At 45.5% G+C, this 23439-nt stretch overlaps 1 protein-coding gene across 1 annotated transcript; it reads left to right on the forward strand.

Moving 5' to 3' along the window:
- Positions 1 to 6139: 6139 nt before the first annotated feature.
- MSL2 (MSL complex subunit 2) lies at positions 6140 to 21701 on the forward strand. The gene is made up of 2 exons (XM_031596582.2): positions 6140 to 6392; positions 17511 to 21701. The coding sequence occupies exons 1-2, from the start codon at positions 6251 to 6253 to the stop codon at positions 19106 to 19108; spliced, it is 1740 nt and encodes a 579-aa protein (XP_031452442.1). The 5' UTR covers positions 6140 to 6250; the 3' UTR covers positions 19109 to 21701.
- Positions 21702 to 23439: the final 1738 nt, after the last annotated feature.

A 23439-nucleotide genomic window follows, 5' to 3' on the forward strand; every position in this document is an offset into this window, starting at 1 on the left:
GGCTGGCACAATTCGCGTTGGAAGAGCGCTCAGGAATATCTGTGTGAGAACACATGCCTGTCAGACCCGCCAAGTGTTGCCCAGAGGAGCAAGTTCACCGTTCTCTGCGAGAACATCAGCTCAATGTGTCCAGCAAAAAAAGCAAAGTGAATATTGGCTATAGTTATTAAATCATGGAATCACAACGTTGGAAAAGACCTTGGAAGGCCTGGTCTGGTATTAAATGTGGAGACTGGTGGCCCTGCATGTGGCAGGGGAGTTGGAGATTCGTCATCCTTGAGGTCCCTTCCAAGCCTGGCCATTCTGTGATTCTGTGACCTATAAGATCATCCAGTCCAACCGTCCTCCCATCACCACTGCTACCACAAGCACTAAACCAGATCTCACAGCTCCTCATCCAGACGCCTCTTGAGCGCTGCCAGAGATGTCGACTCCACCACCTCCCTGTGCAGCCATTGCAGTGCCTGACCCCTCCTGAGAGAAGAAGTTCTTCCTTAAGTCTAACCTAAACCTCCTCTGGTACAACTTGCGGCCATTTCCTCGGGTCCTGATTCCCTGAAATGTAATTTGGTGACAGGGGCGAAAGGATTTTGAGGCCAAATCCAGCTGCAAGAGGGCTCTGCACCACGAGAAACCAGCCTCCTGCTATTCCATGTCTCTGTGTTTGGGCAAGCACAGCAATTAATGTGTGTTTTTAGAACTAGAAGTAGTAAATAAAACCCAGCTCCATCATTAGTTTGTAGCCCCATAAGAAACATCCCAAAGTCACAGATGTTGGTTATTAACTCAGAGTAACAGAGGTGTGTAAGAACTAAATGCTTGTTCCTGGGGAAGGATGTACAGCAGCACTCTCAGTAAACCAAAATGAATATACACAGAGGTGGACAAGTATTTCTACATTAACAGTTTGGCTCAGAATCAGCTTGAACATTTAGTGCCAATCCCAGAACATCTCTACATACTATGCACTGTTCCAAACCAGAGTGAAGAGAAAGTCCCATTCCAACAAAACTGCACTCCTAAAAGCCAGGTGCTGAGCCAGCTCCTAGCAAAGATAAGCCGGGGGTTCACAGGTATCAGCAGACCTCAGGCAAGACAGAAACCCAAAGCTAGATTTACAAACATTAAAGGCAGAAGCGACTGCTGTGATCAATGTCAGGCATACGACACAAGATTGTCTCAGTTGTACGTTTTATCACTATCAAATACTGCTATTACGTTGTTTAAAAGCAAGAACTTGATATTCTTTTTCTGATGTGGTAAAATAATGAGTCTGTCCTGGTTTTTCAAAGACCTCAGAGTAAAGATAAAGTGTTTGTCAGGGAGTAACTACAAAGTCTCTATTGGAATAGACAGTTGTAGTCTTCCAAGTTCAAAAACAAGAAAAAGCAGCAAGGGCATTAGCAACCCAGCTGTCAGCAGGAAGAGGATTTTTTGCTAAATCCAAAAGGTCAGGAATGTGTTGGTCGAAGAAAAGCTGCACCAAGGGCATATGGATCTAAGAAGTCACCTTTAGGAGTAGTATGTACTTGGCTGAAATTAAAGCAGTCAAGAGAATGAGTAAAATCAAGGTTTTCCAGCATTTTTTCTGTCCCATTTGCAGCCAAGAGCCAAAAGAAAGAGGTCAGAATCCCTGCTTTAATAATAATAACAACTACCAAGTTAAAAAACAATCTTGCATGGGCTTTTCAACACCACGGCTCAGTGACCAGCTGGGAAGACGACCAAAGAGGAAGGGAGCAGAAGTGCAGGATTTTGTGCAGCTGTCAGACAGATTTTTGATTTCAAGCTCCTCCTGTGTGATTTGGAAAGGGTGACCATCCCAAACTAGCTAGCACACGTAAGAGCTAAACAAGGATAAAGGGGCACTTTGTCCAAATTGAGAGAAGAGCTGAGATTTTTCTGGCATTCACAGAAAACAACAAGAACTCTGAGCCTGAAGTAACAACAGCTGATTTTGGATTTGCAGTACTGTGTTTGCCAGAGGAGAGCAGAGAACTTGTATTCCTTTGTTTGGCAACACCATTAAAAAAGGAAACTGCTTCAGTGAGGAGATTGACAGCTGCGAGTTCTATGAGTACTGTTCTGCATCTAATATGTATGTTGGAAATCTGCTTTGTGACATTTTTCAAAGATATGTAAACAGATTTATTTTTTACATCGGCCACGATATACTGTCTACACATACAGCTCATCTGAATACCATGTGAACAATAACCAAAAAAGATACTGATGCCGAATTAGAACAATTATTAGGCCATGCATGTTCACATACCTGGAGAGAGGAGACTGCAGTTCTAACCAGTCTCCTGGTTTCAGATTTGTGAAGTGTTGGGAGAGCAGTCGTCCACCACAGGAGAAAAGTTGTGCTGAATAATAAATGCTGGGGAACACGTCCTACAAATTCAGTCTGTGCAAATTCCTTTTAACACGTCACTCAGGTGAAGTTAATGAATTGTGTGTGACTGGTTTGGAGACAACAGCATTAGCAGGTGGTTTTGTAGGAGATCGTTGGTACCTTAAAATTATTGGGGAATATTTATTGTCAAGTTTTGGTGAATCTAAACCAGAAATAGATTCCTGTTTGTTTCCTAGGTATTAAAAATGAAAAAGTAACCACAGTTGCAAATATTCTTATAAAAGCATTGAGTGTTGTGTATCTCAATGTTCAACAACTGAATAAAAAGCTTTCTGGCTTAGAACAGGGAATTCCTCTGTACCAGCAAAGGTACAGAGAGTACTGCACTGCTCCAGGTCCTGAGCTCATAACATAAATGCTCTTTTTAGAAGGCTACTTGCAAGTACGGACACGAATGAAAAAAGCAGGGATTGGCTTCCTCATAAACAAATGTGTACTTGAAAGAAAGGGGCACCGCAGCACCTCCTGTAGTTTATAGAAATAGGATGTCCCTAGACATAGAATTGTACATATGAACTTTGAGAAGGTAAAAAATTCCTAGAGAGAGATCTTGAGGTTAGAGTAGTAAGCAACCGGAATGCCCCTTAGAACATGTGACCTCCCTGCAATGACATATGAGAATGGTTTCGAAAGCAGAAGGAGAAAATGGTCAGAATGGGAAAGTCTACCATTCATTGATGAATGTAAGATGAGGTGAAAACAATGGAATATCTTCAGTTTGTTCCGATTGCTTTTGGGCAAAATCCAATCTTAGTCTTTCTTCGAAGCTGCAAGGAGATTTGCCATTGTTTCTTTCTTACACAGTTACTGCGATTCAGTATTTATTACTGTTTGCTTTGGTTTGTTTATTCATCAATAAGATCAGCTCAGAAAACACAAGCACCCTTATGTTAGCCTGTGACTGTTACAATCACTGCACTCTTATCTGCTCTTCATGATGTCTAGGATGCGATGACACAGACAGAAATATCAAACAAGCAAGCAAGTTTTTCATCAGTCTCCTATTTTTCTGAAATACATTTCTGCACGCCCAGACTTTGAGAAGCAGTGTATGTAGTGACTTTTTTTATTTTAATTATTATTATTTCTCTTTCCAGGCGATTTACTAAGTCAATTAGTTTCCTGTAAGGAAACATGCTTTAAAATACACCATTTTCACAGCAGAAGGATCTCTTGAGACAAGGAGCTCCTTCATCACCTCATGTTTTATATAACACATTTACAGTGAGCCATCCATTGAGAGCTAAATAGTTATTCTGTTCAAGTGCTATATCAAAATCAAAAGCTTAAAACTAACACTCAAGAACTTAGGCCATTAGTACAGATCTCTGAGTTTGATAAGTGTTCACAGGCTATGTTCTAATCTAATCTAAATTGTCTAGTTATTCCCAAATGCAGCCATGGGCAGAATTTTGATAGCAACTGGAAAATGAAACAACATCCCTATTTTAACCTTATTCAGATTCATATTCCGCTGAAAAAAATGCTGTAAGTCAAAAGATCAGCACTCAGGCTTAAACCAAATAATGCAGTGATCCACGACCACAGCCTGAGTGGTCAGCAGGCAGCCCTGCTGACCGGCGGGGACAGACCTTGTGGCAGCCTGTCACCTCTTGTGAGGAGAAGGCACTTGTTTGTTGTCCAAGGCCAAGGAATTTGGTACATTGAAAGCACCAGCTTCAAATATTTTGAGCTGATTTTCAGAGAGACGTAAAACACACAAGAGCTTTTTACTTGTCTTTTCTTCCTTCCTCTTTTTGAACTGCTGTTCTCAGTATATTTTCTAAATAAATGCCTGATCTGTCCTCTTTTGGACCCTCCACTCCTGCTCCTAGATCTCTGTAAATAATAGTTTGGGTTTTTTTCCCCCAGTAGGAAGTAGAATCTACTTCTCAAAGTCTCCTAAGGCAGATGGGTTGATGGAGAAGAAAGATGCGGCACAGAATTAGAAGTAAAACCACAGCAGCTGAAAAGGCAACATCACATAGCACACCTCACTCTTCACCCTTCTCCAGGAAAGGTGAAGGCCGTTTCCACTGGTGTATGAAATAGTGTGAGTGTCTGGGGGCTTATTCAATAGTGAGCACATACCGCTGGCTGAAGAGGCCGGTAAGTAGTAAGAACAGTTGTGCCCCAAGGCCAGGTGCCCCATCCCTGGGACACGTCTGCTGCCAGGCAGCTCTCGTGTACACACGTGTGTGGTCTGGGGAGTTTGGACGTGGGATACAGAGCGGTCCGTGTGAGAACGTTCCTGGTCTTAAATGTTATTGGGTTTGTTGGCTTGGCTCAGCGCATGAGATGTGTACAGGAGAGAGCAGGGAAAAGAACCAGGCGCTCGGCAGGCAGCGTGCACACGGGCTGCGCCCTGAAACGATGTCAGGGTCGGGACTGAGCGTGCAGCAATGGGTGCGTGCTGGGGGCCGCGAGACAGGTTGGGTGTACAGGATGTAGGAGCACGCTGAGGGGCGGCGTGCAAGACAGCGTCAAGGAACAGAAAGGGATGAGCGGAACCCTGCGCTGTCGGTGCGAGCAGCTCTGTGAGAGCGCGCGGGGGGCCGGCGGGGGAGAGGAGAGATGGGGGCAGGTGGTGTGCAGAGGGCCGAGACAGGCACGGAGAATGGCGCCGGCAGGACGTGCGGGACGGCCGCTTCCTTCGGGGGGCGGTCACGGAATCCGAGAATCGCTCAGGTTCGAGAAGACCTCAAAGACGACCGCTCGTACCGCGCAGCCCCGCACGCGGCCCGCCGAGCGCAGCCGGGCCTCGGGCACGGAGGCGGGGCAGTCGGCGTGCCGAGCGCCGAGGGGCGGCGCCCGCCATGACGCAGCGCGGACGTTCGCGGCCGGACGGCACCGCCGCCCCGCGAGGCGCAGGCCGTGCGCAGGGGAAGGCCCGAGCGCGCGGGGCGCTGCCGGCCCCCGGCCCCCGACCTCCGACCCCGCCCGCGGGGCGGCGGAGCGGCGGGGCGACTGCGGCCGGGCCGCCGTTGAGGCGCGCGCTCGCTCCCGCGCTCCCCCTCAGGGCGGCGCCGCGCCCGGGCCGAGGGCGGCCCCGCTCCCCGCTGCGCGCTGCGCTGCCGGGCCCCGCCAGAGGGCGCCGCGCTCTCCGCTCTCCCCCCTCCCCCCTCCCGGGATGGGCCCCCGCTGCGGGAGGGAAGCGCGCCGGGCGCGCATGCGCAGTGCCGGGCGCTAGACGGCAGCGGCGATGGCTCCGCAGTGACGGTTGGATCTAACGGTTGCTATTGACATTGCGGCGCGGATCGGGCGGAGGACCCTCACCCCGCGAGCGGCGCCCGGCCCGCGGCCGCGCAGCCTGCAGCCACCGGCCCCGCGGAGAAGGCCGCGGCGATGCGGCCGCGCTGAGGCCCAGGTGCATCCGCCTCCCTCCCTCCCTCCCTCCCTCCCCCGCCGCCGGAGCGGGCAGCGCGGCCCGGCCCGCCGCCGCCCTGAGCTGCCTTCGCGGTTCCTCCCTGCGGCCGCCGCCATGCGGGGCCGCCGCTGAGGCCGCGCCCGCGGGGAGAGCAGCAGGGCCCGGCGGAGCATGGCCCGCAGCCTGGCGTAGCGCCGCCGCCTCCCTGCGCCGCGGGCGGGCCGAGGCCGCCGCCGGGAGCGAGGCCCCGCGGGAGGCGGAGCAGCAGCAGCAGCAGCAGCCAGCGCGGGCCCCGTGACAGGGCCGAGGCCGCCGGGCCTCCGCGCCGCCGCCGCCGCCGCGCGGCTCCGGGTGGCCCCGCAGCGAGGTGACACCCGGCCCGGGGCCGCCCGCCCCGCCGCCCGCACGGACTCGGCGCCGCGCGTTCTTCTCACCCCGGAGGCGGCGGCGTGCGAGCGGCTGCGATGAACCCGGTGAATGCCACTGCTCTCTACGTTTCCGCGAGCCGCCTGGTGCTCAACTACGACCCGGGGGATCCGCAGTCCTTCACCGAGATTAACAAGCTCCTGCCCTACTTCAGGCAGTCCCTCTCCTGCTGCGTGTGCGGTGAGGACCTTTCTTTTGTTCCCTGCACAATGCGGGCCTCGGCGCGGAGCTCCGCCGGATCCGGAGCGGGGCGGGGGCGGGCGGCGGGCCGGGCTGTGCTGTGCTGTGTTGTGCTGTGTTGTGTTGTGCTGTGTTGTGTTGTGCTGTGTTGTGTTGTGCTGTGTTGTGTTGTGCTGTGTTGTGTTGTGCTGTGTTGTGTTGTGCTGTGTTGTGTTGTGCTGTGTTGTGCTGTGTTGTGTTGTGCTGTGTTGTGTTGTGCTGTGTTGTGTTGTGCTGTGTTGTGTTGTGCTGTGTTGTGTTGTGCTGTGTTGTGTTGTGCTGTGTTGTGTTGTGCTGTGTTGTGTTGTGCTGTGTTGTGTTGTGCTGTGTTGTGTTGTGCTGTGCTGTGCTGTGCTGTGTTGTGCTGTGTTGTGTTGTGCCGTGCTGTGCCGTGCCGTGCCGTGCCGTGCCGTGCCGTGCCGGCCGTGCCGTGCCGTGCTGAGTTACGCCGTGCCGTGCTGATTTGTGCCGTGCTGATTTGTGCCGGGCTGCGGGCGGCCCGGTCGCAAAGGGCGGTAGGGCCGTCATTAGCGGCTGTGGGAACGGCCCGCTGTAGAGCAGCTAATTGTTTTTAAGGAGAGGTGGCTGAGGGCGAGCGGGAGGAAAGGTGCTCGAGACGCAACGTAGGGGCAGGGAGAACTTCTGGCTTTCCGTTTTCACTTTTCGTGCTTTACGTTTCAAGGGAAAAAAAATAACAAACAATGTAGATTGAGAGCTAGGAATTGTAAGCGCCCGGTAACAACGCTTGGATTGCTTTTGTGCACGGCAGGTCGTTATCCTGCCAGGATAACCAGCGCGGCGAGCCAGGCCGGGAGCTGCCAGGCTTCCCCCGTTTCCTTCCCTCCCCCAAAAAAGAGCCTTTTATCAAGGGTCCGCACCCGGAGCTGCGGGGCTCCTCGCGAATCTGGACCGCTGCGTTCCGAGCTGTGAGCGCACCGAGCCTCTGCCGGGCGCTGCCGGCTGCTGCTGTCCTGAGGTCGTGGCGAGCCCTGCTGCTGAGCCTTGGGATCTCCTGGGCACAGGCCGTGCTTCTGGCCTCTCCGGTTGCTTCTGTTTATCTGTGCTAATGTGTGGTCGCACCAATTTAATTGAATTATCGGAGTGTACAAAGTTAGCCGTTTTATTTATTTACAGCCGCCGTTGGGGCTGTTAAGCGAGTCGTGGAGGCTTCCCATCCTGTAGCAGTAGCTCCTCCCATTTAAAGTCTTAGAAAATAGAGCTCGGTTTGTGCAGGGAAAGGAGCTCGTTCCCAGGCTCGCTGCGTCGTCATTTCCTGAAATAATTTGCCCAAGTGTTTTTTTTTCCTCGTGGAGCTCTGATGTCGTTATGATTGCAACTCTGCTCTTTGTCTCTGGCGCCTTGCCTTCGGTTCTGTTAGTTCATATCCCTACCTGTGTCTTTTCCCATAAATCGTTACTGCTTTTGCTCATTTATCTGATGTCTTTTGCTTGAAAATAGTATTTTTCTCACTTTTTCTTAAGATACTAGCAGAGGGATTATGTGTTTCTAACTACTGTGCTGTCTGAACTTCCCGTTAAAACTACTCCTCTGAAACATGCTCTTTCCTCTCCGTGCCTTGTCTTCTTCCCTTAGTGGTCTTCTGTGGTCTTGTTTTTTGCACTCTGTGTTATTGAAATTGTCTATCTTTAATTTGTCCCTGCCCAAATTCCCGGGCTCCTTTTCCCCCCTCCAGCATTTCTTGCATGGCTTTTTTGTGGCTTTCAGGTTGTAGAGCAGTCTGTGCTGTTTTAGTTTGTTTTCTTCTACCAGCTTGTGCCTCCACAGATGTTCTGATTTGCCAGCTACCTTGCAGTGGTTCCACTTCCTCTCTTCAGCTCCTATTGTCTTTGAATTGTAGGGTTGCTACTTGGAGTTCTTTTTCTCTGCTGCAGCTAGCTTTCAGATAAGCAAAATAAGCAAACCCACTGTTGGTTTCAAAGATTTGGTCTACAAGGGATTCCCCAGTGTTGTCTTGGTGTCTGTTAGTGGCCCGGTAGATGTGGAGCCCCTGTGAATTCTGGGTTCTTGATGAGGCTGAGTGCTGTGCACCCATGTAGTAACACACAGTTCTGTCCTGCAGAGTTAGTCAGGTGTCTTTCTTGAGCCTGCAGGCAGTTAGTCACAGCAGTGCTCCACTCTGGTGATGACCAGCAGTCACAAATCTTCAGCTCAACTGACCTTGTTTGCTTCTCATCTTCCTGCTCTTCCTCTTCTGTCCAGGTGAATATTGGTTCCTCTCCAGCTCTCTGACCTTGCTTTCAGAATACATTTTGCCGTTTGTACAGGTGTGCACTAAGAGTTACTACGCTTTCTGTATATAAAAGATCATTTATAGCCCATCTTCTGCATGTCTTTGTCCAGCTATCGGAGCCTTTTAAATCTGACACAGTGTTTTAAAAGGTAAGGTTTAAGTACTGAGGTAGAGATTACACTGAGATGCCACGATAACAAGAGCAGGTGTTTTGAGCACCAAAATCCAACTGTCCTCTAAAATATTTAAAGTTTTTCAGGTGCTCGCTTCTTTTTCTGCATCCGTGGTCCATAGACTGCGAGATCCAAATATCTGCATATGGATTCAAGAATATGGAACAATGAATGTCTGGTTATTTTCTTTGTTCAGACTTTAGTGAAATGAAGTTTTGACTGTAAATGTCTAAAAACGGTGCTTTGTTGGAGAAATGCTGCATGGGTTATCAGTAATGTGTATAAAACTGTTACAATCCCATCGCGTGTCCTTTGGGAGATCCCTGCCCAAATTAGCACTCCTCTTGTCATCAGCTTCAGCACTTAATCTCTCTGAATGCATCCTGCTAGGCTTTGTTATTCTGTAGGTGTTCATTCTGCAGTCAAGATTGTCCATTTAGTTTCAGGGAATTGGTTTTAGGAGTGACAGCTACATACATCAGCTGATGTGGTTGTGCTCCCACTGTTTGCTCAGTGCGTTGGATTCAAGCCAACTGCTTTGCTTCTGATCTGATAGCAAAGCTGCATTGGCAGGAAGTCGTAATGTGTGGCATTGTAAATTGGTCAGCTAGATGTGCTCGGAGTGCATTGCAGGTTTCTGCCTTTCCTGACGGGTTGGAAAGGTTAACTTACAGCGATGGGGCAGCAGCGTGTGCTTCTAGGATTTGGGGGTGAGCACGTGGTGGCTTCGTAGCTGGTGCTGCAGGTGATGCATCGTCCTGTTGGAGCGGTGTGTGAGATGGCATGTCCTAGAGATTTGGGATGAAATAAGCACTCTGTGCGCTGGGCAGAAGGCGTTTTGAGGACGTGAGATCTGTGTTTTAGACTCTGGACTAATGTGATTATTATTAAATTGCATACTAATACCACGTGCCGTTTAAAAATAGCCTAGCAGGGTTTATGCAACAAATTTTTGTGTTTTAAAAATACTGCCTATCAGATACAAATCTTAAAAGCCACTCTCTGTTTTGAATACAGTGTAGGTTTCTTCAAGTCATTCAGAATGTCAGTTGTCTTTCCTTCATGAGCAGCCTTTTTCAAACATCACTTAAAATGTTTGTAGGAGATTGTCATCTGATCGTTTGGCTTTTTTTATCAGTGGAAAATTTCACCCTGGAGCCTCTGACAAATATTTAGAAAATATTTGGAAGACTGTTGCTTCTTTAGAATGTAAAAGGACTGGAAGGGTTGCATGGTTTGATTGGAACACTGAGCACATGGCCAGGAACCCAGAGGTAGTCTGCACTGTGGAAATGCAGGGTAAGAGTATAGCTCTTGTCTTAAGCATCCTGTAATGTAAGTGATGGGATGTGAGAGAATGTGTGTGGCTTCAAAGAGATTAAGGGGTGGCATGGAACAAGGAAACAGTGTGATAATACTGACCAGCACCTCGCACAGCTCCTGGGGGATGTGATGAGATAGCTCTGAGAATTTTAGCTGGATATTTGAAGGCTAAATGGTAAAGCAGAGTTATGGAACCAACCACCAAGCACGGGGAATGGCGTGCATTTAAATGGAAATAAGTATTATGTCTGCTCTTTTTATTTGATGTTGCTGTAGGGATGCTATTCCCACCCTGCTCTTGTATAAACGCAATAGCCTAGTTGAAACGTTTTATGCTGTAGATAGAAGCAGAGTCTTTGTCCAGCCAGCCAGGTATGAAAGTTCTCCAGAGCTGGTGATACACTGAGTTGTGTAAACATGTGCACCTCTCTTTCATCTTGTCCACGTTTGTGGCTTGGAGGTGGCTTTCCTTCTTCCCTCCTTGCCCCTTGCTGAGCTGATTCCCCATTGCTTCTGCAGGTCTGACTCTACTTTTCCCCTCTGCTGGTCCCTGGTGGGTTCTCCTCCAGCCCCTCTGTCTTCAGCTCTCAGCAGTGCTGGTATCGACCCCAAGTGGAATTTGTGACCTTTAGGCTTTGCTTTGCCACTGGGAAACTGTGAATTAGACCTTTCAAACACTACTGTTTCTTCAAACATTCAGAATGGAAATTTCTACAGACATCTAAGGGAAGAAGCTTCTAGAAACTAGTGGGATGCAAGTGAATTATGATTCTAGAGCAACTGATGTTTGAATTTTCTGATGGCACTGAGACAGAGTGAAGTATGCAGCATTATGGGGTGTCCTTCACAGGAGATTGCTGTGTGATTCTTAGATGTAAAATTTCTAGAAAATTCAGTTTCCAGTCATGGAGATGGAAAGGGGGAGAAGGAACACATTCCCACTAATAAAAGGCCTTAGAGATGTGCATGAGATTGGATTTTCTTTGCAGATGCGAGCTGTTTCTGAGCGAGTTAAGCCTGGGTATCAGAGATGTAAAGTGAGAAAGCACATTTGATTTTTGTGATGGAAACAATGAGTGGAATTCTCATTCTTTGTCCATCCTCCTTCTGTTGAGGAAAGTGAAGGCTGATTCATGATCTGGGCTGCCAGATCACAGTTCCCTTTTGTGTTTGAAAGAAGTGTGGATTGGCACATTTTTCTCACGTATTTTTTGTTGATATTTTCTTCTTTTATCTATTTTAACTAATGAAAACTATTGTCCAGCTATCACACGTTGGCAGTTCTCTGAATGCACCAATTCTTAGCCAGGAACTTGGTTGATTTCTCTTCCTCTTAAATCCCCTTACTTAAATTTGCTGTTTCCTGTTTGAAATCCTGCATGTGACTTTTGGGAGAACTGCTTTTTCAAGGTTGTCTGCATTGCACTGCACACGTTTTGACAACACAAGGCTGTACCCACTGAATTTAAATTGGTTTCTAAGCTAAAAATACTCCAGTCTTAAAACAGAATTGAGAAACCCTGGTAGGAGGAGTGTCTGTGGTTTCCACCGTGAGATCTGGGTGGTGCTGGGCTTCCAGAGGCAGCTGCAAAGCAAAGTTACAGCATTGCCTTCCAGTGTGACCTGAGGTGTGTGTTTGTCCTTGAGGCAGTGGGAGATGATGGAGTAGTTCTGATGCTCACCTGACGATGTTGACCACACTGATTGTGTTTCACAGTGTTTAAAGACAAGTTAATAAGTTTCCAGCAAGCATCTTTCTGGGGACGTCTTAATTACCCAGATCTGTAGGTGAGTCCAAACACGGATTTCTTTAGTGTGTTTTCTTACCGTGTTATGATTTACAGATCAGCTTGAGTAACTATGCAGTAAGGAGTTGCTCGATATTATGTTGGAGTTGTGTGAGGCCAAAAAAGTTTCTTTGCATTTATGTATATCTTGAGAGTAATGCAAAGCACGTTGAGCGCCAGGTTTTCCAGATAGGTCGAATTTTCCAGCCTCTAGAAAAGAATTCACTTTGAAGTCCTTCCATGATATAATTTGTCAGTCTCCGTCTCCTGAGCCCAGTGGTCACAGCACAGCGCTTGCTGCTGCTTAGAATCATAGGCTTAGATCATAGGAGATCACAGACATAGGATTGGAATTGAAGGGACCTCTGAGGCCATCTAGTCCAACTCCCCTGCAGTGACCGCAGCTTGCAGGGCAGGAGCACTGGCACAGAGGGCTGTGGCTGTTGAGCTTCTACTTGCTTGCCGTGCTGTATAAAATGAGGGTGATTTTGGTGAAGTTTATACTTTAACAAAATTGGATTTGATTTTTTTACTAGTCTGCTTTGTCAAATTAGGATGTAAAACTTGTATCAGTCCTATAAGTTTGGGCCTTTAAACAGGCAATATATAATGTTCCAGTAGGCTTTTGCAAGGGCATCAGAGCAGTTCTATGTGCTGAGAATGTATCTCCTTTTCTAAGGCACTCTGCCTTTGTTCAAGGTAGATGAGAATGAAAGGAGCACATTTGCTGGATACATGCACCTAATAACCACGTTGTGCCCAATTCTTCTCCTCCTGTGGTCTCTGAGATACAGTTTGCAGATGCTTCCCCTCTTCCCGCAGCTGTGGAGTAATGCTCGTTAAGGAACTCCATAGGAAGTGTTTCTTGGGGCTTAAATGACCTCCCTCCTGGTAACAGCTTTCCAGGACAGCCACGATGCTCTGTAAATAATATATTAGAAGTCTTTTCTCTGTATATCCTGCTTACTAAGTGTAAGTGCTCACATTAAAGTAGATGCTTGGTAAACCCTTCTGATAGTAGGGAGGTCAAGAGCTGACGTTTAGGAAAGTTTGAAGCCTCTTACTGGAGGCATTATAAGAACAAAAGAGGGTGAACAAAGATGAAATTTAGTACTATGAGATCTTTCAAGTAGTAACAATGAAGGTCTGCGTTGAGTTATCATGGTGGGATCTTAGGAGGAAGAGTGACTGCACAATAAAATGGCCAATGAGATTTAGTTGATAAATATTGAATGATAAACATGGAGCAAAATATTACTTCTCAGAGCACATTTTGTATCTTAAAGAGTTTCTGTAAACGTACAAATGTATGTAAGTGATAGACTGCTGATGGCTGCCAGCCAGAAGAGAGATCTTGACCTTTCAGTGTAAAATCGTGGAAATATTATCTCAGTGCTGAGTATCAATCAAAAGTAAAACAAACGTTAAAAATCAGGAATGGTGGTGAAGTTTATGATGACACAGTATAAAGCTGTATAAGCTTCCAGTCTGGGGAAGAGGCAAAGTGGGGGATATGTGATAGGTGGCTGTGAAACCGTGAGCAGCGTGGGTGAGGCGGATGGGGGAGGGGGGGGATTGACTGTTGGCCTCTTCCAACACAAGAAGCAGAGATTGCCTGGTGAAACTTGTAGATGGAATGGTTCGAAACAAAAAGTCATGCTCAGCACAGGGACCTTCTTGTCAAAGCCTGTTGTGACAGATAACATTTGAAACAGCTCAAGAAGAGATGAGGCAAGCCTTTGGAGAGAATCTTGAGGGTTACTGAATACGTGGATACGTGGAAACTCCATCTCCAAGAATAACAGCTAAAGGCTGGGCAAGGACTAAGAGTGTGCTTGCCTTGTTCTTACTCCATGCCGTAGGCATCTGCTTTTGGCCACTAGTGAGATGGGACACTGCACTACATGGATCTCTGGTCTAACTCAGTGTGGTTATTCTTGGGTTTGAGGATGGGTTAGGCTACATCTCAGAAGCCTTTCCATCATTATTTTCTTGGTGAACTTTATAATCTTAATCTGGGGAAATCTGGTAATTTGGGAGCCTATGCAATCCAACAGTTCAAAACATCCCAGTGCTTAATACCTCCGGATTCTTGGTAAGAGCTCAGATATTGCCTTTCTGGGACAATGTTGTTGACTTAGCATGATTCCCCAAGTATTAAAACTAATTAAACTTAAATTTCTGTGAATTTGCATCTCATGATTGATTTTTTTTTTTTTATATTAGCAATACTAAATTGAAGAGAGTAGTAAGTGCCACAGAGCATGCACAGGAAAAACTTTGACTGACTAGAGAATGAATCTGAGATATGAGCTCAAGCTGAAAATATTCCCATGGCTCAGGCATTCCTAACGTCTCCCCTGTGTAGGTTGCTGGCATTTATGGAGGGTAGAACTCACTGTGTTCTTTCCTCCAGTGAGAGCACACAAAGTGGTTTGTTTTGTCTGTCCATCTGTCTTCCCCATAGCTTCTGGAAATCACCACTTTTTTTCAGAGATTTTAATATCTTCTTTTAGCTTTTGCACCCGTTCAGCAGTTTCAGCCAAATGTATTTTGGGATAAATGAATCGCACAGTTGCCAACAAGATTAAAAAAAAAAAAAATCTAATTAAAAGTTAAATTGTGACTGCGCATTTTTTATTTGGTCTGATCTCTGAAGTATTTTAGTACTTCATAATCTGTAAAGCGTTGATCACCGTGACTCTTTAAGAGGCAGAATAGGCTGAGGGTGGACCAAGGCACAGGCACAGTACTGCTGCCCTTTTCCTGCTGGAACTGCAGTGGGTGCATATGTAATCTCAGAGCATTATGTGAGCAAGTGTTTCTTGTGTTTGCTCCTTGCTCGAGTCAGAGCACAGCTTTTTGCTTTTCCTGCTGGAAGGGCTAAGATCCAGAAGGGCCCAGCAGCTGCTTGTAAACTCTTTCCGCTTATGGACACAGCTTTTAAAACCAGCTGATGTAATTTAAAGCTTTCTTTTGTTTTTCCCCAATGAATGGTGGTTATGGACTTTTCTCACAAAATCAGATGTTACCTTATGACCACTATGGACATCTCTGCTTGTGTTGCTCTGTAAATAGTGTCATTTAAAGGGAGCATAACATTTCTGATACAGGCTGCATTGTGAGAGTGGTGAGGTGCTGGAACAGCTGCCCAGAGAGGCTGTGGATGCCCCATCCATCCCTGGAGGTGTCCAAGGCCAGGTTGGATGGGGCCCTGGGCAGCCTGGTCTAGCATTAAATGTGTAGGTTGGTGGCCCTGCCTGTGGCAGGGGGTTGGAGATTCATGATCCTTGAGGTCCCTTCCAACTCTGGCCATTCTGTGATTGTATTCCACCTGTTGGCTTTACATTTTCACTGCATAACTTGTGGAGTGTTTTGCTGTTGTCTTTGTAGGATCTGGAGTCAGTCTTCCTCAAGTCAGCTGCTCAGTAGAGCAGCAAGGAAAAGTTACATGCCTACTGTTTGGTTATACATTCTTTTTCCAGTTGCTGCGGCTGTGCACTGAACCTCCCTGTTGTACAGCTTCTATGCATGGTTCCATCTGTATTGCTTTTGAGGAGCTGTATTAGAATGCTGCATGTTCCCGTACAGTCACAGCTCCAGCTGCAGCATAGTGGCATTTCTCATTTACCACCAGTACCAAAGGATTCAGGTTTTAGAGTGAAAACGGGATGGTCCCTTCATCTGCTCATTCATGGCATCCAGGACCTCTGCAAAATGACAGAGCTAACGCGAGTTTCCTATTACTTCAAATGCACAAGAAGCTGAATTTTTAAAAGTTGCTGAGGGCTGGGTTAGGAAAGGGCGTGGAGCTTTTTCATAAAGGATGAAGCACAGGGACAAGTTCATGATTTAAGGGCAACTGCAGCCAGTGGTTAGTATGTCCTGTTCTTCTGAGGGAGTGGGTTCCCTACTAAGGTAACACAGCATAGAGAAGTTGGGGTTATTTTTGCTGAATTCGTAGCTCAGTGCACTCAAGGAGATTGGGCTGGTTGCGGTGCTCCAAAGGGCTGCCATGGGAATCTGCTGCGGAAGGTCCATCTGATTTAAAATTTCCTTGAAAGCAACTGATGAAAGAAGATATTTATGACTTGTTCTTTCAGTCTACTTTGCACGCGTTGCTTTCTGTTCCCAATTTTCCAAATTGTACTGATTTGTTCCTCAGAGCATGTTTCGCTTTGGTACGAAATCTGGGTGGGAATCCACTAATGGCTGTCACTCATCCAACAGAGGCTCCTCGTAGGGAGACAGTGCTGATCAAAGCTGAACATCTGCTGTTAAAGAAGGGGAAACCTGTTGCTGTAGATGACTATAGGTACCGTGAAGTTTATTTAGGCATTAAAATACCTTTCTGGCTTGCAGCTGGCTAAAACCAACCAAGTGATTTTGGATATAGTTACTAGCTGGATTGCTTCTATGCAGAATTTAAATTAGCACTGTTCTTTTGTATTTTATTCTTCCATGTTATTCACCTTTGTTCTTGAGAACAAGCAAAGACATTCTTCCGGACTTCTCATTTCAGAGAGATGAAAACCTCACCTTCCAGATTCTGAGCATCACGTGTGTAAAGGCTGTGCTGTCAGGTGTGTTCAGTACATCAGCAACTGGCTTCTTTAAGTGTTTTTTTCCTTGACAGCAAGATCTGAGAAATTTCTTGCAGTTCCCTCACATCTGCATAGGATGTGTGAGCTGGTTTTGATACTTTGAAGTATTTAAGCATCGTGGTTGTGACAACTAGTGTTATTTTAGGTATTGGCCCACTGATGGAAAGTGGGGATCCACCACTCCCCAGGATACGTTAACAGTTCCCTGGTTGCATCTTCTGTTCTGGCACAAGAGTAATCTATTAAGGAACAATATAGGTTTCTTTCATTTTTATTCAAATACATTGTTAGGTGTTTTATTTGGTACTTAATAAGCATTCATTGGAGCCATTTAATTGCTTTTGTTGTTCGCAAAGCTAAAATCTTTGTGCTTCATTGGTGACGCTGTCATAAAGCTATGCTCTGTTTTCACTCCCAGCCAAATGAAAAGTGAAACAGTCTCTGTTGTGCGTTCCTTTCTTCTGGGCTTGCTATTGCATCATTTTTACATTCCTTTTAGGGTTTCCCTTTACTCAGTTTCCATTTGTTTTCACTGATTTAATTAAAATCTCTGCCTTGGCTCTTCATGGAGGTTTGTTGCTGCACTTCTGGTAAACTCATAGAAATGTTACGTCTTTTGTAACTTTCAGTGAAAGAATTGCTGAGGGCATATAGGGACTGGATCTGTTTGTGCTACGAGTGTTTCTAAAGGCTGCAGCAGCACAACCAGCTATGTATGGTGTTATGGTGTGATATATTTCTATTTTTTTTCTGAAGTTTTAAAATCAAGTATGGCATCTGTGAGAATTTTTAGATGATTCTTTGCATGGTATGTTTTCCTGTGACTTGTTGGACCTTCTCAGGCTATTCATTTTGCTGCATGTTACAAGAAATCCATCCTATATGAACTGGGAAGCCTGGCTTGAGTTCATGGTAATCTTTCTTTTTCTTTTTTTCTTTAGGAAATTTGCTACAAGATCCTATTGCTCCTACAAACTCCACATGTCAGCATTATGTCTGCAAAACGTGTAAAGGCAAGAAGATGATGATGAAACCATCATGCAGCTGGTGCAAGGACTATGAACAGTTTGAGGAGAATAAGCAGCTAAGCATTTTAGTGAATTGCTATAAGAAACTCTGCGAGTACATAACACAAACTCCACTGGCACGAGATATTATCCAAGCAGTTGACTGTTCTGCAGATCTTTTGGCTTTGCTTAAAGATGGATCACCACTCCATGAAGAGACGGAAAAATCTTCTGACACAGCCTTGGCTTTGTGTTTGACACATTCCCCAGTACCTTCAACCTCGGAACTCACAAGTGATCCTCCAGCCAATTTGACATCGAAACCTGAGAGCACGCAGAATGTTGATATTAGAGGTTCTGTTATCAATGGGTTGCCCAATTGTAATGGGCTTTCAGTAGATAAACTTGGAGTGAATATTCCTTCTCCTGAACATGCAAACACGATTGATGTATGTAGTACCGGAGAGTATATGAAAAATGAAGATAACTCTAGCAGCCTGCAGCCTGTGTGTGACCCAGTTTCTACCAGTGACTTGTGTACGACGGGCATTGACATCTGCAGTTTTAGTGAAGACATAAAACCAGGCGGATCACTCCTCCTTAGTGTTGAGGAAGTTCTCCGGAGCTTAGAAACCGTTTCAAATACTGAAGTCTGTGGTTCTAATTTGCAGCCCAGCTTGGAGGCAAACGTGACTAATGGCCCTTTCCTGCAGCTTTCTCCCCCGCCTCTTAGCCATAACATTTTCGTGTCCACAGATGCTTCTCCTCATGGGATCTCATGTACAGCAGCAACACCCAAGGTAGTCAAGTTAAACAGAAAGCGATCTCGATCAGAAAGCGACAGCGAAAAGGTGCAACCTCTACCCATCTCCAGCATCATCTGTGGCCCAACACTGGGAGCATCAGCTCCTGTAACAGTGAAACAGGAAAATAAAATGTCTTTGCAGCCTGTTGCAACTGTACCTAACGGAGGCACTACTCCCAAAATAAGTAAAACTGTGCTCCTGTCTAACAAAAGCGTGAAAAAGAATTTAGAACATGCCCCTAAGAAATCTCACCCAAAAGCCAAACCAGGGGTGCTGAAAACAAAAGACAAAGCAAAGGAGAAAGTCCCTAGCAGTAACGTTATGCCGGGAAGCCCGACAAAAACTGTGTATAAAAAGCCACAAGAAAAGAAAGGGTGTAAATGTGGTCGTGCCACCCAAAATCCAAGTGTTCTTACATGCCGTGGCCAACGCTGCCCTTGCTACTCTAACCGCAAAGCCTGCCTTGACTGCATATGCCGTGGCTGCCAAAACTCCTACATGGCTAATGGGGAGAAGAAGCTGGAGGCATTTGCAGTGCCAGAAAAGGCCTTGGAGCAGACTAGGCTTACTTTGGGCATTAATGTGACAAGCATTGCAGTGCGCAATGCCAGCACAAGCACCAGTGTAATCAATGTGACAGGGTCACCAGTAACTACGTTTTTAGCTGCCAGTACACACGATGACAAAAGTTTGGAGGAAGCTATAGACGTGAGATATGACTGTTGAATCTTTTTCTTTTCCCTGCCGTCAGTAGGGGAACTGCTACAGTTTAAAGGCAGCTATGGTTCTGTTTGACTTGCTGGAGCTCCTGCGTTTAGATCACTTGTATCAAGTGTTTTTCATTGCTATGTTATGTGTATTAGTGTCTGGGAAATAGTTGCAGATAATGGAGGAGTTACCCTAAAACTGTTTTTAGTTCTTACAGCACCTCATAGTTTGAGATGAATTGCTGATGTAAATGATTTTATCACAAGATCTTTGGCAAGGAGAAATATTAACCTCATTGTACTTGCTCATGCTTTGTGCTCAGTCAAAGCTTCTGCTTAAACGTAGAGAAGTGCTATCTAGTTAGCCCGTGTAAACTGTGCTAGATTATGGTGCAGAAAAGTAATTGTCAATTGGTTACAATCACTATTGCCAGAAAATCACCTAGTATTTCTGGAGAAAATGCAGCATTAAGCTGAGGAATACAGTCTGAAAAGGGTAGGTAATTTTTGGTTGTTAGAATTGATTATGGAGCAGTTACAAATTGAGATCAGTAAGATACTGAGAAAGCTAACAGCCCACAAAGCAGTTCAGTCTCCCAGCAAGGGTCAGGGAGATCAGTTATTTAGACATGAATGTTAAATCACTGTCTCCAGTATGCCATCCCTGTTAATACCATCATTCCTTTTTTTTTTTTCCCCTGCCAGTTCCACTGGTCATGCTCCTGATCTGTTAATGCCTTCCACGCCAGCTCCATTTGTTTGACATGTGTCTATTTTGATTGAAGTGGAAAAATTGCTTGTACACAAAGAAGGTTCAAGTTTGAGTAGCACTACTTCCTTAGCAGCACTCTCCTTTTTTTCTTTCATTGCCAGTTCCTGATGATTTTGATTTTAGTGCTGCTGCTTCTAGAACAGAGATGCTTTTATTTTATTTATTTTTTTTTTTTTAGTGAGCTTCTGAGGAGGGGCTCCGTGGTTTTTCTCTGCCCCTGTTGTGCTGCCAGTCAGTGAGTGCAGTATGCAGATAGCTCCTGCACTTGCCACCGTTGGGTATATTTGGTTTTTTAAGCTGAAGCACAACACACCTGGAGGAGCTCCTTTGAGGGCAGTTCTTTGCTTACAGGATCTCTTGGCTGGGGCAGAAAATGGATTTCTATCAAAGGTCAAATGTTTTGGATGTTTGTTAGACACAACAAGCTGTATAATTTACCCGGAACCCGTCACATTTTTCTGTGATACATTGAAAGTCGCTTTCAAAGGTCAACGTTTTTGTGACTTGGGCTGAATAGACCCCAAGTGGAAAAATAACAAAAAGTTGTCAGAGAGCTTATTTGAAAAAGTTAAAAATGGAAAACACCTTCATAGGAATTCAGCTTTATTATTATTGAAAAAAAAAAAAAGTTTATTTAATCGTAATCCCTAAATAAAAGTACAGTCAGAAGCATTTAGTCATGTAGCTAAGATTCCATTGGCAACCTAAAAAATGCAGTTGTTTTGTGAAAGCAGAAATTTCTCCTCTTGGAATGACAGAGCACAGATTGAGCACAGGCTGACTAGAACACACAACATTACCTTCTAATTTAAAATGTGATTCCTGTTTCAACAGCATGTTAAATAGTATGTGAATTTTTCAAGTTAACTGCTTCCATCTTTCTTTAATTCATCTAATGGAGTCTGCAGTGCTTGCTGACCTAGTGTTAGGTATATTTTGATTTGGCACAAAGCATGTACAATGATGGTTACTCACCTAAGAAATAAGCAAAAACCTTTGGACACGAATGGCACCTCCTTTGTTTTGTAGTGTACCATGGTGTCATTTTCTGTGGACGTGGTCGGATCTTTTTGTTGGTTTTGGTTTGTTTCTCCCCCCGTCTTTTTTGTGGGGTGGGTAGGGTGGGGGGTTAAAGCCATAGGAAGAAAAATGTGATGTATGTGTCCAGTCTGTACTTTTTTGTTTTTGTTTTGCAAGAAGAGTTGAAAAATATTTTTGATAATGAGTAAATGGTGGAAAATGCTTCTTAGTATTCTTGTCTTTATTTGCCAACCCAGGTACCTAAGGTCTGTGTTTTCTAGCCCTCATGAGATTTAATGATGTCCTATTAAAATGTATTTAGTTAAACTTGTATGTGATTTTTGTGTTGACCCAAGAGGATCCTACAGTTTCCTGATTTGGTGGTTTGATCGTGACCTACTGATGTAAATCTGTTTCCCAGTCCACTACGTGTAAGAAACGTTGCCAGACCAGAGTCTGATCTAAGAGGAGTAAAATGCACAGCATGGGTTATTTCTGAATGGTTTTGCAGAGCTGTTAAGTTTTGCTGGGATTGTTGGTGGTACATTTATTAGGACTTCTATTAAATTACATGCGTAGTACCTTTGCTCCACAAATGCAGGAGTACTTGGAGTCTTTAGTATCTCACTGCTGCATTAAATATGGTGGTTTAGGTCAAGTGTGTTTTGGAACTGTTGACAGGAGAGCCCTGATCGTTAATGTAACAGTGCAAATGGTAGATTCAGGTTGTTTCTAAAAACGTTTCTTTTTATGCTGCCACGTTTTTGAACTGTGTATTAAAATTCAAATTGATTTAATAAATGTTAGTTTTCTAATTCTATTTTGCAACTGCTGAGAGCATCGGTGTGGCATATTTCAAACTTACTGTCTACACACTGCTTAGTTCATTGATGACTAATTCTGTAGTTGCTTAAATTAAGGTTTGTTTGGTTGCATCTTTTTAACCTCCTGGCTAGTTGTTCTTGAATGAGCTGAGCAACAGAAAGGGTCATAGTGTTCCTGATAATGATTGCAGTGGTTCCAGTTTGAAAAGCATTTGTTTCCATTTTAAAAGGGATGTCAGCAGCATACTGGTGTGGGAGCTTCCAGTGATGCTTGTAGTCAAAAGGAGTTTAAGTGAAAACTCAGACCAACATTACCCATAGCAAGGGCTTGCACCCTGTTGGCCATCGGTGGGGAAGCACAGGAGAATTGCTGGCAGAGAGCCCTTGCAGTGATTTCAGCTATAGCTCAGACTGGGTTGGCTAGGCTGGGATGGCAGGACTTCCCTGGGTGCTGTCAACCTGGCCTTCCTCCTGTAGTGGGGAAACTCTTCTCTGTGTTGGCAATAGGAGCCTGCTTGGGGATTTCACTTAGGAAGTGTGTGACGCTCAAACTTTCTTCCCAGTCCACCTCAGGAAGGTGAAACTTCCAAACTGTAATAAAATTCTGCCATCTGCAGAGCTGGATCAGAAAGAAAAAGCGTAGTTTTAGCATATGCTTTGCTATGGTGGTCTTCCTGCCTGAAAACTGCTGCAGAGATGGAAAGAACAGCTTCTTCTGGAAGAAGGACTTTGGATTGTGTTCTGATGTGCACCAGAACAAAAATAGTCTAGTGCTTATGGCCATCTCAGCCTGAACATATGGAAGATGGTTTTTCAAGAAAGAGAAAACATTTAAACTTTAAATTTAAATGGGAAAGGCTCTTTCCATATATTATGTGTGCATCGGTGGTTGGATTAAACACTGGAGGGAGGAGGGGCAAGGAAGCAAAACTGGAAGTGACCACTTGGTTTATGCCACTCTTGCAGGCAGTTCAATTGTGCAGGTGATGTTCTTGCTCTCTGACATTTCTAACCCTCATGTACAGTGCCTATGAACAATGAGGTTGCAACATGCTCTTCTGCTTCTGTTAACTCCCTGTGGATGTTCTGTACATGCATTTGAGTATGGCTTCATTGCCACAAACTGGAGGCAGGTAGTATGTTGTCTTCTGCAGCTGCTTCAATCTGTGTCACCATGGAGTTTTCAGACAGAAGAAACAAGGCTGCCAGCTCCCCCCTCCCCAAAACCACTGTCAAATTTTGCATAGTCAGAAGGAAGCCTGTAGAGTTGCGACACACCAGCAGTCTGAAATAAAACCTGAAAGCCCTGCTTTCAAAGCAGGTATTGCTAGCACAGCAGGGGCTTGTTGTTTGGTGAGACAGATGGACTTTAAAGAAAAGGATCATACAGACGTGGCACACAAATCTTGCAAATAATTCTGGTGTGATCTACAATAAAAGCATCTCTTTACTGTATGGGAGCGCACACACCCCAGATATTTTTTATGTATTAAATCTTTATACAGATTAGAATAAAAAAGGGGGGTTGCTAGCGATGCCTTCCTGAGAAGTGGGACAACAAAAAAGAGCAGCTTTGGATACATTAGAATAACTTCAGGTGTATGTGGTGCAGCTGATAACATTCACTCTGACACTTAACACGTGTTAAGGTGGTACTGCTCATGATGCAAGCACGTCTTTGTCCAGTCTTAACTACTCCATTTTTATAACTGAAGGGCACTTGGCATTTTAAAG

Source organism: Phasianus colchicus, chromosome 10 (genome assembly GCF_987193195.1).
Source record: "Phasianus colchicus chromosome 10, bPhaCol1.hap1.1, whole genome shotgun sequence".
In the NCBI taxonomy this organism is placed as follows: Eukaryota; Metazoa; Chordata; class Aves; order Galliformes; family Phasianidae; genus Phasianus; species Phasianus colchicus.

Coding starts and splice junctions, on each gene's coding strand:
- MSL2 (XM_031596582.2), top strand. CDS start 6,251: ATGAACCCGGTGAATGCCACTGCTCTCTACGTTTCCGCGAGCCGCCTG. Junction 6,393..17,510: donor CCTCTCCTGCTGCGTGTGCG/GTGAGGACCTTT, acceptor TTTTTTCTTTAG/GAAATTTGCTACAAGATCCT.